The sequence below is a fragment of the Lepidochelys kempii genome, chromosome 1 (assembly GCF_965140285.1).
Source record: "Lepidochelys kempii isolate rLepKem1 chromosome 1, rLepKem1.hap1, whole genome shotgun sequence".
Classification (NCBI taxonomy): Eukaryota; Metazoa; Chordata; order Testudines; family Cheloniidae; genus Lepidochelys; species Lepidochelys kempii.
In genome coordinates this window covers 177,525,606-177,539,064 of record NC_136380.1, presented here as the reverse complement: position 1 = coordinate 177,539,064, position 13,459 = coordinate 177,525,606, and the positions used below count along the sequence as shown (strand labels likewise).

At 44.1% G+C, this 13,459-nt stretch overlaps 1 protein-coding gene across 3 annotated transcripts in view; it reads left to right on the top strand.

Moving 5' to 3' along the window:
• The window catches only part of LOC140894923 (multidrug resistance-associated protein 1), a 71,862-nt gene that overhangs the window by 7,243 nt on the left and 51,160 nt on the right, over positions 1-13,459 (top strand). For all 3 annotated transcript variants that reach the window (XM_073303853.2, XM_073303835.2, XM_073303844.2), the window contains exon 3: positions 11,201-11,342. In XM_073303853.2, coding sequence (XP_073159954.1) covers positions 11,201-11,342 — 142 coding nt within the window. The remainder of the gene's footprint in view (positions 1-11,200; positions 11,343-13,459) is intronic.

Here is a 13,459-nt window from a genome sequence, read left to right as displayed (position 1 = left end):
AAGATAGGAGATCAGGTGTGGGTGCTTCTTACCCTCCTTGCATCTCTCGATTCCAGCGGTGCCAAGCCAGGATCGGTCACTCAATTCCGCGGAAAGACGAATAAGGGACAAGGCGTAGGGACCCTCTTAGCTGCAGAAGCCTTGGGAGGCTGTCACTTATCTGACCAGCAGATAGATAGTGAAAAGCACTCAAAAATCATGGTGCTGTAGGTCCCCTACTTATACCTCTGTACTCCTTTATTCTCTTTCTCCTTTCTTATGCCAAATTGAGGCTGGTCTGTCGGGGTGACGCCAGCTTTCACAAGAGTAGTTTACACTTGCAAAGGAGAGAAACAATAAGTGTCGACGACTGGACATTTCTTTTATCAGGGTAAATATTTTCCCAACTAGGATGTTGGTGTGTGTGCATCACGCTATTTAGTAGGGGCTAACAGCCATGTCTGTCACAGGGCCTCTGCCTGCTGTGAGCTTAATCGTTGTATCTGTTCCCAGAGGCACATTGTAGCAGCACACCTGTGCTTTCACAGCTTCAAAGGCTGTGCTGGAATATATGTTAAGTGCCCTGTTCCTGCTTCCTCCTGTGTTTCCAGCAATGCTGGTCTGAGAGGGGGGGGCTGGCTGTCTGGCTACATTCCACCCCCTGATGCACCACACTACATCCCAGATTGCAAGGTGGCTGTGATGCCAGCACCTCTTGCCCTCCTTGGGGAAATCTAGAAATACCCAACAACCAAATTAGAGGATGAGGGTTCGCGGAATTGGTTAGGATCCCTTTTTAGCTCTAGGTATCTGATTTGCGTGGAGGAAAGAGCAGTTTGAATCAAACGCTTCATAATACATAGAGTTACACAAAAAACAATTACAATAATTAAAATGGTTAAAACAGTATTCACAACCGAATGTAAAAACGGGGAGAGGGAGAATCCCAAGTGTTGAGCTAACCATTGCATCCATGAGGTTTGTCCATTCTCAGCCACTGCATGTAGTGGTACAAATTCAAGTCCCAGTCCATTGGTTGAATCCAGCAAGGTGCACATCCAGCAATTTGTAGCACCAGCAGCTGAGGCGATGGTTTGGATTGCTCCCCGAAGAGGATGTTCTGGTATTGCCAAGGTGACTGGAGCCAACAGAAGGATCGTGAGGGCTTGCAGGAACATATCTCTGGTGGGTCGTGTTGTAGCTAAAAAAACTTATTTTAAAACCAAAAGCAAAAATTACACCTGATATTATAAGTAATGGCAAATATATCAACAGTCCATAGTAGTCTCTAGTGATCAAACAGGTCTGCTGCATGGTCCATTTTGCTGACAGGTTAGCTGGCAGGTTGCTCGGAACCATGGGACCATTCCTGCAATAAATCACATGGTCAGCCGGTCTTGGATGCGATCCAAGCCTCTGTAATGGTTATTAGCCTTTTATCAGCATTTAAGGCACTCCATACACCTTTCTCTTTATAGGCGTGCAAAACGCAGGTAAAGGTTCCCAGGGCTGGGTGTTTAATCACAACAGTATCTCCAGGAGCATACTTGGAACTGTGCAGTGGTGTTCTGGCAGGGGAGATAGCTTTCCCTGTAGGGAAGAATCCCCTGCTGATTGGACTTCCTGTAGGAGTCTGTCTGTTGTTTAATCTCTGCACCACTTCGTCCAGTCTGTCTCCCCATGTGCCATCAGTAGGCTTCAAGTGATTCTTTAGAAACCCATTCCAGCGCTCGACCATGCCATTAGATTGAGGTCGATATGGAAGGTGGAAGGTCCATTGGACTCCATGGTTAAGGGTTCATTCCCTTACAAGTTTATTCTTAAAATGCGAACCATTATCTGATTGGATTTCTTGAGGCATTGGGACAATTGCTGTTAAGCGGTTTAGTCCCATAACTGTGGACAACCCTGTTGCCAATCGGGTTGGATATGCAAAACCAATCCCTGAAACAATTTCTACTCCAGTCAAGATGTATTTCCACCTCTGCCTTGTAGTGGGCAGTGGTCCGACATAGTCGACCTGCCAGGTTGCCCATAGTGTTTTTCCATCTCTTAGCCTGGCAAACCTTTGTCCTTCTGCTGTATGTTTTCTAGTCTCAGCACAAATAGTGCAGGCTTGCACCAGGTCTCTAGCCTGTCTGTGGGTGATAGGCCACCCCCTGATATGTGCTTGCCGCACTAACTCATCACTTCCTGTGTGTCCTAAATTATCATGTAACCATGAATATAAGCATTCCCATTCTACTTGTGTGGTAAAGAGCTGGGCAGCTGCATCGGCTAAATTGTTTAACTGTGCAGCTGGGGTATTATTCCTCTGATGAGCTGAGACATGTCCTATAGACAGGGGTTGTTGCAGGGCATGCTGATATAACCACTTCCAGTATTCCAGTCCCCAGACTGGTTTACCTCCTATTTCCCAGTGGTTATTTTTCCAGTTAGTGATCCACTGAGTGGCACCTGCCCATACCGCATAGGAGTCCGTATATACTGCGGTGGCTCCTGCTTCACAGGCCAGTTTAATTGCAGCCAATTCTGCAAGTTGTGCTGACCCATCAATTTCAGCAGTTAGGGGCGCTGCAGAGGTGTCTGCAGGCACTGCTGCAGCTTTTCCCTTCCATTTTCCTTTGACCAGCCTGGCACTGCCATCAGTGAACCATACTCCCTCAGGCTTAGAAGGATCAAATGGGGCAGCATCCTTAATGGGAGACTGCTGTGGAGGCAGGCGGTATTCATCAGGCATTCCTACTTTCCATAGGGATTCCTGAATCATAGTGGGGTTTTGTGCAGTGTCTGCACTCCCTACCCTGTGGTGTATGTAAAGTGCCCATCTTTGGATAGTCATCTTTTGTGCTACACCAGGTGGTAACTCTTTCCCTTCCAATATAGGTTTAATGATTGGAAGAGGAGTGTGAATTGTGATGTCCTTATCCTGAGTTAATTCCTCAGTTTCTCTCAAGGCTGTGTAAGCTGCCAGAAGCACCTTCTCATAAGGCGTGTAGTTAGCCTGTGACCCTTGCCATGACTTGGAACCAAACTGAATTGGTCGTCTGGGAGCAGTGTCACTTTCTTGCCAGAGAGCATAAGACATTCCAGTGGCTCCCACAGTTAGGTACAAATGGAATGGGGCTTCAGGATGTATGGGACCCAGAGCCTGATAGGTGTGTATCTCCCCTATCAGTTGCCTGAGGGCTTCCTCATGGGCAGGAGCCCATTCCCAGGCAGCACTTTTCTTTAACAAATTGTACAATGGTCTGGCTATAATGGCAAAGCCAGGTACATGTTTTCTCCAAAACCCCAGGGTTCCCAAAATCTGTCTCAATTGATCTTTACTTTCAGGGGAGGGTGCCTGATTTAGCTCTTGCACAGTGTCATTAGGCACAGACCTCCTACCTCCCATCCATACAGTACCTAAGAATTTTATCTCTTGGGAGGGACCTTGGCATTTCTCAGCTGGTAACTCTAAATTAAGGGCTTCTAGTGCTCCTTTGATTTGATTCATAGCCTCCTGTACCTCTTCTGGGGTTTTCCCACCTATTAAGATGTCATCAATGTATTGCACAGTTTGTACATTGTGTGGCAGTATAAGGTCATCTAGGACCTTTGCCAGTGCCCCATGGCAAATAGTGGGTGAGTGTTTAAACCCTTGTGGCATTCGGGTAAAAGTGTATTGTACACCTTTCCAAGTAAAAGCAAATCTTTCCTGGTCAGCTGGTTGCAAAGGGACCATGAAGAACATGTCCTTTACATCTAATGCTGCTAGCCAGGGTTTATCCCAGGTTTGTATGGTGTTTACAATATCTGTTATGCTAGGGACTGCTGCAGTTAATGGTCCAGTGTTACTGTTTAGCTTCCTATAGTCTATAGTGAGTCTCCATTTGCCATTTGGTTTCTTAATGGGCCACACAGGAGAATTAAAGGGAGAGTGGGTACGAATTAAAATTCCTCGCTGTTCCAATTCTTTGATCAGGTCAGTAACAGGGCTTATGGCCTCAGCTGGGACATTATACTGCTTTGTGTTTGTTACTGTTGAGGGCGGGAGAGCAGGCGCGCTGCTAAGTAAGTTTACAGAATAGTGGGGAGGGTTTTCCTCTTCCAGGTGGGTGGCATGAGGAACAGAACTGACTCCAAAAGCCCATCTTTCCCCATTAATCCTTCCCTTCTTTCCTCTTAAAACGTCCATGCCCAGTATGTTGGCATTGCCCAAAATCACCTCATATTTTCGGGGCTGATGGTGGGGTTGCAATGGGATATCCAGTTTTATCTTAACTAATGGGTAAGTTATGGTACTGCCATTTACCCCTGTAACAAGTACCTGCTTTCCGCCAGTAGGTGGCAAGCCCTGAAAACTTTCTCGCTTAATCATGGACCTTTGAGCCCCTGTGTCCATTAAGAAAGGAATAATGTGTTTGTCATTTACAGTTACATGTATCCGGGGGTCTTTTGCTGTTGTTTTCTCCTCTTTGGATTTAAGCTGGTTTATTAGGAGAGGAGATTGGCCCCCGCAAGCTAGTTTCCCTGCTCTGGTAACTCTTGCAGTTGCTGCAGCAATGGAGTATACCGGGTGTCTGCAGGTGGGGAAAGAGGAGAGAGCTGCAGAGGTGCACTGGGAGTAACATTAGTTGTCTCCCAGTCAGCTCTTTTAAAGGTGGTTAATAATTTTAGCCGCTCTGTGGGCAGTCCATTTATCACATCTCTGGGATAACCTAAAGCCAGACATTGTCTCCACAACTTGGCTCTAAGCTCCTTTTCCTCCTGGGTTGGCTCTCGCTTGTTTTTATGTCCTTTAGATGGTGTCCCCTTGTTTCCCTGAAGGGAACGCATCTTAGCTTTGCCTGTCAGTGCTCTGATGTCTCCGAATTCTCTAAAGTATGACACCAGAAGGTTTAGCAGTGCCCGAAAGGTACTGTTATGTGCTGCAGCTTCTGATCTAAGGGACAGTGCCATAGCCCTGTGGTTACTCGGAACTCCCTTAAGCAGGGGTCTGAGATCATCTACATCTACCTGACCCTCCCATGGGCTTTCATAGGCTAACTCTTGAGGGTTTTGACCAAGCATGCTAATGACAGCCACAGTTAATAGAGCTGTTTTTACCTCATCTATGTTGGTCCAGTGCATTACTGTGGGTTCATCTCGGTCTGCTGGGTAAATTCCTTTTGCCCATTGACAAGCCAGAGACCAAAGTGTTTTAGGGGTGTTCCCCTCTGAATGTTCCAGGAATATTCCTGCACCTAAGTTAAGGCGCTCAGTTTCTTGGGCTGTCAGGCGTATATATCCACCCCCAGTGTCCCAGAGGCGGACCAGCCACTCTATTATACCTTCCTCAGGCTTTTTAGCAAAATCTCCCTGGATTGTTTTTAACTCCATGGGAGTATATTGGCGGGTGATAATTTTGGTAAAGTGTGTTGGAGCTTTACTCCCTTTTCCCTTTTTACCTCCCTTCTTTGTTTTTGAAGAGGTGGATGGATAATTGTCATCCCCTTCTTCATCCAGCTCTGCCCCACTTAAATTTTCCTCATGTTCTTCTGATTTGTGATGTGTGATAGCTGGTCTTAATTTTACAGAGGGACCTTCCTCCTCAGAGGAGGGGGACTCATCTGCTGAATCCCAAATGTCTCCATCCCATTCCTCAGGGTCTAGCCAGAGAGCAGTCTCAACTTTAGCCCGGTTGATACTGCGTGTTTTAGTCTCCAGCTTTTCCCTTCGTTCTATCCCTTCTTTCTCAATTAAGGGAAGTAATCTTTTCTGAAGATGTTCCATATCCCTATTCAGTGTTCTTACTCTGGTATCTAAATTCTGGCATTCCTTGCGCAGTGTGTCCCTTTCCTGTTGCAGCCTATTAAATTCTATTGCCAGACCATGATAATCCTTACAGGCAGCTTGCCAAACGTTAGTAAGCAGCCATATACAAGCACCTTTTCCTTTCCCTTTCTTCATCTTGCAGGCAGTTCTCCAGTTACAGAAATGCTGCCAGATCTCTGCTGGTTTTCCCCAATATTTCTCCAGCAGTTCTTTGCTCCACAGAGGATTTCCCCATCCCTCTTGGGTCAAACTTTTCTCTAGCTCAGGGAATTCTGTGGTGTTTATCATGACTGGTTTCATTGTGTTACTGTAGTGCAGCCTATATCACAATCCTGTTCGTGACGCCAATTTCTGTTAGCCGACGGCCAAGGATGTTTGGTGAGGTGCCAGCTATGCCCGTTTATACCATCCGTGACTTTAACCGCTAGGACGCACTGTCCCTTCGCGGCGGGCAGCCCGGGCTAGGCTGACGGATGCCCCAAGGTCCTAACCACCCGTGACTTTAACTGCTAGAGCTCAGAGCTCCTTCGCAGCGGGCAGTCAATACTGACTGACAGGTGCCCCAATGGCAGCACTAAGAGCCTCTCCACACCCGTGACTTTAACTGCTAGAGCTCAGAGCTCCTTCGCAGCGGGCAGCCAGGATTGACTGACAGGTGCCCCAAGAGTTTGCCCCATGGAGGCGGCACAACTCAACGCTAGGCTCTTAGTACTCTCACCTAATGGCCAGGCTTTAGAGCCAAAACGGCTGAGGTTCTTTAATTGTGTTGGCTGCTTTACAGTAAACCAGAGAAAACAAGTCAGGCTTATGCATAAATGGTTACCAAAATTTATTAAGCTAGATTCTAATCATGTGGTTACAAAATTGCTAGTGCCTACTTATTTAAATGTAGAGGTGTTACACATACAAACAAGTTACAAAACTGAAGCCACAATCCCAAAGAAAGAAAACAAAGTATAGAGCTCTATTTCAAAATATGTGTACACTAAAGATAGGAGATCAGGTGTGGGTGCTTCTTACCCTCCTTGCATCTCTCGATTCCAGCGGTGCCAAGCCAGGATCGGTCACTCAATTCCGCGGAAAGACGAATAAGGGACAAGGCGTAGGGACCCTCTTAGCTGCAGAAGCCTTGGGAGGCTGTCACTTATCTGACCAGCAGATAGATAGTGAAAAGCACTCAAAAATCATGGTGCTGTAGGTCCCCTACTTATACCTCTGTACTCCTTTATTCTCTTTCTCCTTTCTTATGCCAAATTGAGGCTGGTCTGTCGGGGTGACGCCAGCTTTCACAAGAGTAGTTTACATTTGCAAAGGAGAGAAACAATAAGTGTCGACGACTGGACATTTCTTTTATCAGGGTAAATATTTTCCCAACTAGGATGTTGGTGTGTGTGCATCACGCTATTTAGTAGGGGCTAACAGCCATGTCTGTCACAGGGCCTCTGCCTGCTGTGAGCTTAATCGTTGTATCTGTTCCCAGAGGCACATTGTAGCAGCACACCTGTGCTTTCACAGCTTCAAAGGCTGTGCTGGAATATATGTTAAGTGCCCTGTTCCTGCTTCCTCCTGTGTTTCCAGCAATGCTGGTCTGAGAGGGGGGGGGCTGGCTGTCTGGCTACAACAGCTCACTTCATCACGAAAGCTTATGCTCAAATAAATTGGTTAGTCTCTAAGGTGCCACAAGTCCTCCTTTTCTTTTTGCGAATACAGACTAACACGGCTGTTACTCTGAAATTTGTGAAAAGTGTTCATCCAGAGGTGGTGATTTTGTCTTTTATCATTTTCCTGTGTTAGTTCATTTGAGAGTGTAGTGATTGTCTGGTTTCACCCACATAGTTGTTGTTGGGGCATTTAGTGCACTGGATGAGGTACACTGCATGTTGTGATAGGGATGTGTAGGATCCCGGGATCTTGAAAGGGGTGTTATTGGGGTTGTTGATCATTGTAGCAGTGGAGCTATGTCTGTAGGTTTTGCATCTGCTGTTCTGGCAACATCTGGTGCTGCTTTGAGTTGGTGTGTCCTGGTCTGTGGGGAGTTTGCTTTTGATGATGAGCTTGAGTTGGGGGTTTATCTGAAAGCCAGAGGTGGGGGCATTCAGGAAAGATTTCTTTCAGGATGGGATCCCCATCAAATATGGGTTGTAGTTGTTTGATGATAGACAATCTGGGTTCCAGTGTGGGGTGATATGTGATGACTAGGGGTGTGTAATCTGAGGGGGGTTTATTTCTGTATTGAAGCAGGTTCTTTCAGGGTATTTGGGTGGCCTGTTCCATGATGCGATCTACTCCTCTGGTGCAGTGTCCTTGTTTGGCAGAGGCGATTTTAAGTGTGTTAAGGTGTATATCAGTAACTTTCTCGTGTGAGCATATTCTGTTGTTATACCAATAAATTAAAACCAGCAGGATCTTATTAAAGGGAAAAAGGCAAAATACCACATTTATTGTGAATACAGAAAGAATCATAGTAAGCAGTTAGTTATAGCTATAACATTCCATTCAATCTCATATTTATTCACACATTCATTCATACAAACACACACACAGGTTCTGCAAGGTTGTTCTCATAGTTACCAGCCTTAGAGTTGCTCATGCCAAGCCACTGGCCAGGTGGCCTGGACATGGGGGGGAAGCAGGGCCTTGTCAGATGCTCATCTGATGCTCCTGGAAGTTGGTTTGCAGAATCAGACCCCAAAGTTCTCACTTTTTAGAATCTATTTTTATAGGAATTTCTTCCTATGCCAGTCTATGGGAATTGCTTCATCATGCTGTTGCTGAATCAATCAGCAGATAGCACATTCCTGACGGCTCCGTGCTGCTAGATGTTATCTTGTTCTTTGACAGGTTTCAGAGTAACAGCGGTGTTAGTCTGTATTCGCAAAAAGAAAAGGAGTACTTGTGCACCTTAGAGACTAACCAGTTTATTTGAGCATAAGCTTTCGTGAGCTACAGCTCACTTTGGTTCTCCCATTCTTGAGGCTGTTGGGTGGATTCCAGTCTGCCCTCCGGGGGTCCTCTGGTTATTTCCACTTGATGCCTTCTTCAGCCGATGGACACTGGATTCTTAGGCTGGCACCTCCCTGATCATTCAGTTATTATCCACACCACGCATCCATCCACATACATATCTCTATTTTAATCACAATTGTTAATACAACAAAAGGGCGGGGAATCTCTGGATGCTATTTCTGTTGTTAGAGTATTGCTTTGAGTCTCTCTCTCTGTGAATTGCTTTGAGAACAGACTCTGTCTTAGAATGTACTAACGCAATTAGCAGCTTGCAAGTTTCACACATAGAGGGAGAAAACCAGTACCAAAACCCAAGAGACCTCTTAATTAGTAATACCCTGGAATTTAAACTATGGGGAATCAAACTCATTTGTGATTTTAATACAGAACTTCTTTAATATGATCCAACACTGTGGTGTCTGAGTGCCTGGCTGTAGATAACAAATTTATTGGTGTGCTTGGGGTGATTACTGGATCTATGAAGGTGGGTGTGATGGTCTGTGGGTTTCTTTTATATGATTATCTGAATGGTTCCATTGTTTAAGATGATGATGGTGAACAGGAAGTTGATTCTAGTGTGAGAGTGTGGAAAGCTATAAGGGAGTTTAAGCTGTTTGTCTGTATCTGTTCCACCTTGCAATTTTGCTGTGATGCTAGGAGTTCCTTTCCCAGACCTGAAGAAGAGCTCTGTGTGGCTTGAAAGCTTGTCTCTGACTAACAGAAGTTGGTCCAATAAAAGATATTGCCTCACCCACCTTGTCTCTCCAGTAAAGGACACTTAGGGATTAAGTAATATTAGGCTTCTGCAGTCTGAACTGGGAAATCTCAAACTGATTATTATATAACTAACTCATAACATTTCATCATGCTTCCAGAATGAGATTAAGGCAATCTGGGGCTTTAGGCACAACCCACATTGGGCCCTTCAGTGGACTCCTCTGTCTTTTGGGGGAGCACCAGGATTCAGAATTGAGACCAGTGGGGCAGTTCACTGCTCGTAGAGGCATTGTTTCAGGTTCTCTCCTGAGTCAGACAGGTACCATTATACTCAGGTCACATTTTAAAATTTTCTTTGAATCCCTGAGGCCTAGAACCTTTTTTTTTTTTTTGTAAAATGAATGGTGAAATTCTGATCTTACCACCTGACTCCAGGGGTTGAGACTCTAAGCAATGACTTAATCTTGCCATGTTGGGACCCCGGTAGACCTATGCAGTGACATCTGGTTGTTTCATATCTGTTGCTTTCCAAACTTTTGGAACTTTCTTAAAAAATTAATTGACTTTGACATCAGCATTAATTTTTGCAGATTTGGTTGCTCTGCCCCCTCCCAAAACCTACAGGTTCCTTTCATACTCCCAAAACCTACAGGTTCCTTTCATTGTTCTTGGGGGGGGGGGGGGATTCCTGTGGGTTCAGAGTGATTATGACCATTATTTACATCCATTTTAGCTCTTCTGTATCTAACAGCAAAGGGTATAATATGGCCCCAAATTTAAACAACTCAAGATCTATTGTAAGCTTATTGTAGACTTATACTAAAACCCAGTTTCTGTTTGTCCCTGCGTACCCTGGTTAAGGATGAGTCACAGTAGGGTGGAATCCTGTTATAAAGAAGAACAGACTCCAATGTGAAACTGCAGAACTGGAATTAATTTGCAAACTGGACACCATCAAATTAGGCCTGAATAAAGACTAGGAGTGGTTGGGTCATTACAAAACCTAATTTTTTCCTGTACTAATTTCCCCCTACTGTTACTCACACCTTCTTGTCAACTGTTTGAAATGGGCCACTCTCATTACCACTACAAAAGTGATTTTTCCTCCCTTGGTATCCTACTGTTAATGGAATTGTCTCGTTAGACTGACCTCCCACTTGGTAAGGCAACTCCCATATTTTCATGTGCTGTGTATTTATACCTGCTATTGTATTTTCCACTCTATGCATCTGATGAAGTGGGTTCTAGCCCACGAAAGCTTATACCCAAATAAATTTGTTAGTCTCTAAGGTGCCACAAGGACTCCACATTGTATTTTCTGTGTAGATTATCATAATAAATGGGCAGTCACTAACCAGATTTGCTGTTGAAATAACTAGAAATTTTTATTCTCCTTAACTTCATAACTACAGGTGAATGCTAAAGTGCAGGTTTTCCTCATTGAGGGTGTTCAGGTCTGGGGATTTTGGATTGGGCCCTTGTTTACTATAACTATAGTTTCAGTATAGTCAAGTTGACTGTAGGTGGGTTCCACAATTTTGCCTTTTATATTATACATTATTTATTATTGTGAATGTAGAGCTCATTTATAAGTATTATATTATGTGTATAAAGCTTCTCAGTTAGGATTCCTGTTTGATTTGGCTGCTTTGTGTTTCTTGTAATAGTTCACTTATTAAAGTATGTATTTTCCTTTCAGAATAATAACTTTAGGCTACAAGAAACCATTGGAAAGAGAGGACCTGTTTGAATTGAATGAAAGTGACTCTCCATATACTGTATGTCCCAACTTTGAAAAGCATTGGAGGAAGGAACTCTTAAAGGCAACAAAAGGATTAAAGGTAACGGTGATAGCAATAAGTAACATCACTAACCCTTACCTTTTTCTAAATTTATATTAGGCATCCCGAAAAATCCTTGTCAAAACTTAATTAAATTCTTGCAATGATTTATATCAAATATCTTCACAAGCACCCCATAGATTTCCATATAGTCTGCCCTCCCTTGATGGGTGCACTAGTTCAGAGTACCAGACAAAAGTGCTTCAGTGTATATGTTTAGCTCCCATTAGCAATGGTAATGAGTCTTGCTCTAAGCCAGTGATTTTCAACCTGTGGTCTGCGGGTCCCTGGAGGTCCGCAGACTGTGTCAAAGGGGTCCGGGAAAGATGACTATGAAAATAAAATGTTTCAGCTCCCAGAAAAGGCATTCTGTTGTTCTGATCAATCAAAAGTATGTGAATACCCCCACCAACAGATCGAAGCCCGGAAGTGGTGTCGTTACCATATATGCCCACAGTTCAGCGCCCTTTCTCAAGCTGCATTAACTGCTGTGCTGAGCACATGCAACATTTATAGTTGAACTATGTTCAACCAATTTTCAGTCTGACTTCTATGGTAAGGGTCCGTGGACTACGGCTTGAATTTCCAAAGGGGTCCACACCTCCATTTGAAATTTAGGGGTCCACACATGAAAAAAGGTTGACAATCACTGCTCTAAGCAAAAAGCAATTGTCTAAGGTTCTGGCAACACTTGTGCACCATTGCAAGCACTGGTATGTGTAGATGCCCGGTGTATTACAACCATAAGTAAGATTCTGCAGTGTAGAGCAGGCTCCAGTGTAATGTTTTAATGAAATTTCCTGGGGGGTTGTTTTATGATAGGTGTTTGTGGGTTTTTTGTTTATTTTTTGAAGTTTCACATTATGGACTTACACTGCAGGATTGCCATAACCTTAGGAAGTCTATATGAAGATCCTCTGTCCTGAGAGTCTTAGGAGCATACAGTGCTCACCATTCCCAATAAGGCAGACAAACTTTTCTTGATGGCCAGTCAAGATCAGATCATCAGGGGACTCCGGCTTCTGCATGATATGGTCGGCAGGGTGTTGAGGTCTGGCAGCTCTGATCTTGGGGCTGTGCCCCAGAGTTATGTTCCAAAAGGCTTCAGACCTTACAGGGCCATTTCTTTTCTGGATGCCATCTTTCTAACCCCAGCTGATTTGTGGAACTCTCTGCCTTCACCCCCTCACTCTTGTAATACCCAAGAAGGGTAGGTTTGTTTTTGCTCAGACTTTATAAGAATATTCATTTTTGATTAGAGACTTAACTTGGAAAATTTCAGGGTGCCAGGTAAAGATTTAGAAAGCTATTTAGCAACTAACATCACACCATTAGAATAGAAATTCTTAGGCAACCTTAAATATAACAAAAAGAAAAGGAGTACTTGTGGCACCTTAGAGACAAACAAATTTATTTGAGCATAAGCTTTCGTGAGCTACAGCTCACTTCATCGGAATGCATCTGATGAAGTGAGTTGTAGCGCACAAAAGCTCATGCTCAAATAAATTGGTTAGTCTCTAAGGTGCCACAAGTACTCCTTTTCTTTTTGCGAATACAGACTAACACGGCTGCTACTCTGAAACCTGTTAAATATAGCAGTTGTTACAATTCCCACTGGAAAGCAAAAAGATACACTGAAAAGCCACTTACTTATCTAGATCTATATACAGTACAAAAGGCTTCCTCCAACATGTCTAACAGATTTTTGGACGTTCCAACTATCATTTTTTGAGGAAGACTTTTTCTGTTGTTGGCCTACCCATGGTAATAAATTGCCTTTTTGTGATACTGAAGGATGATTGCAGAACCCTTATTCCCCCTTTTGTAAAGGATTACTAGATAGAAATATTTCTGTGCAAAAAGAATTTAGACTATCCGTCCCCCTCACTGAGTTGGAAGAAGTATGCTCCACAGCACTATAGGTGTGCCCGTTGCTGTAGATTGACACTCTTTGTTGACACTCATAGAATCATAGAATATCAGGGTTGGAAGGGACCTCAGGAGGTCATCTAGTCCAACCCCCTGCTCAAAAGCAGGACTCATCCCCAATTAAATCATCCCAGCCAGGGCTTTGTCAAGCCTGACCTTAAAAACTTCTAAGGAAGGAGATTCCACCA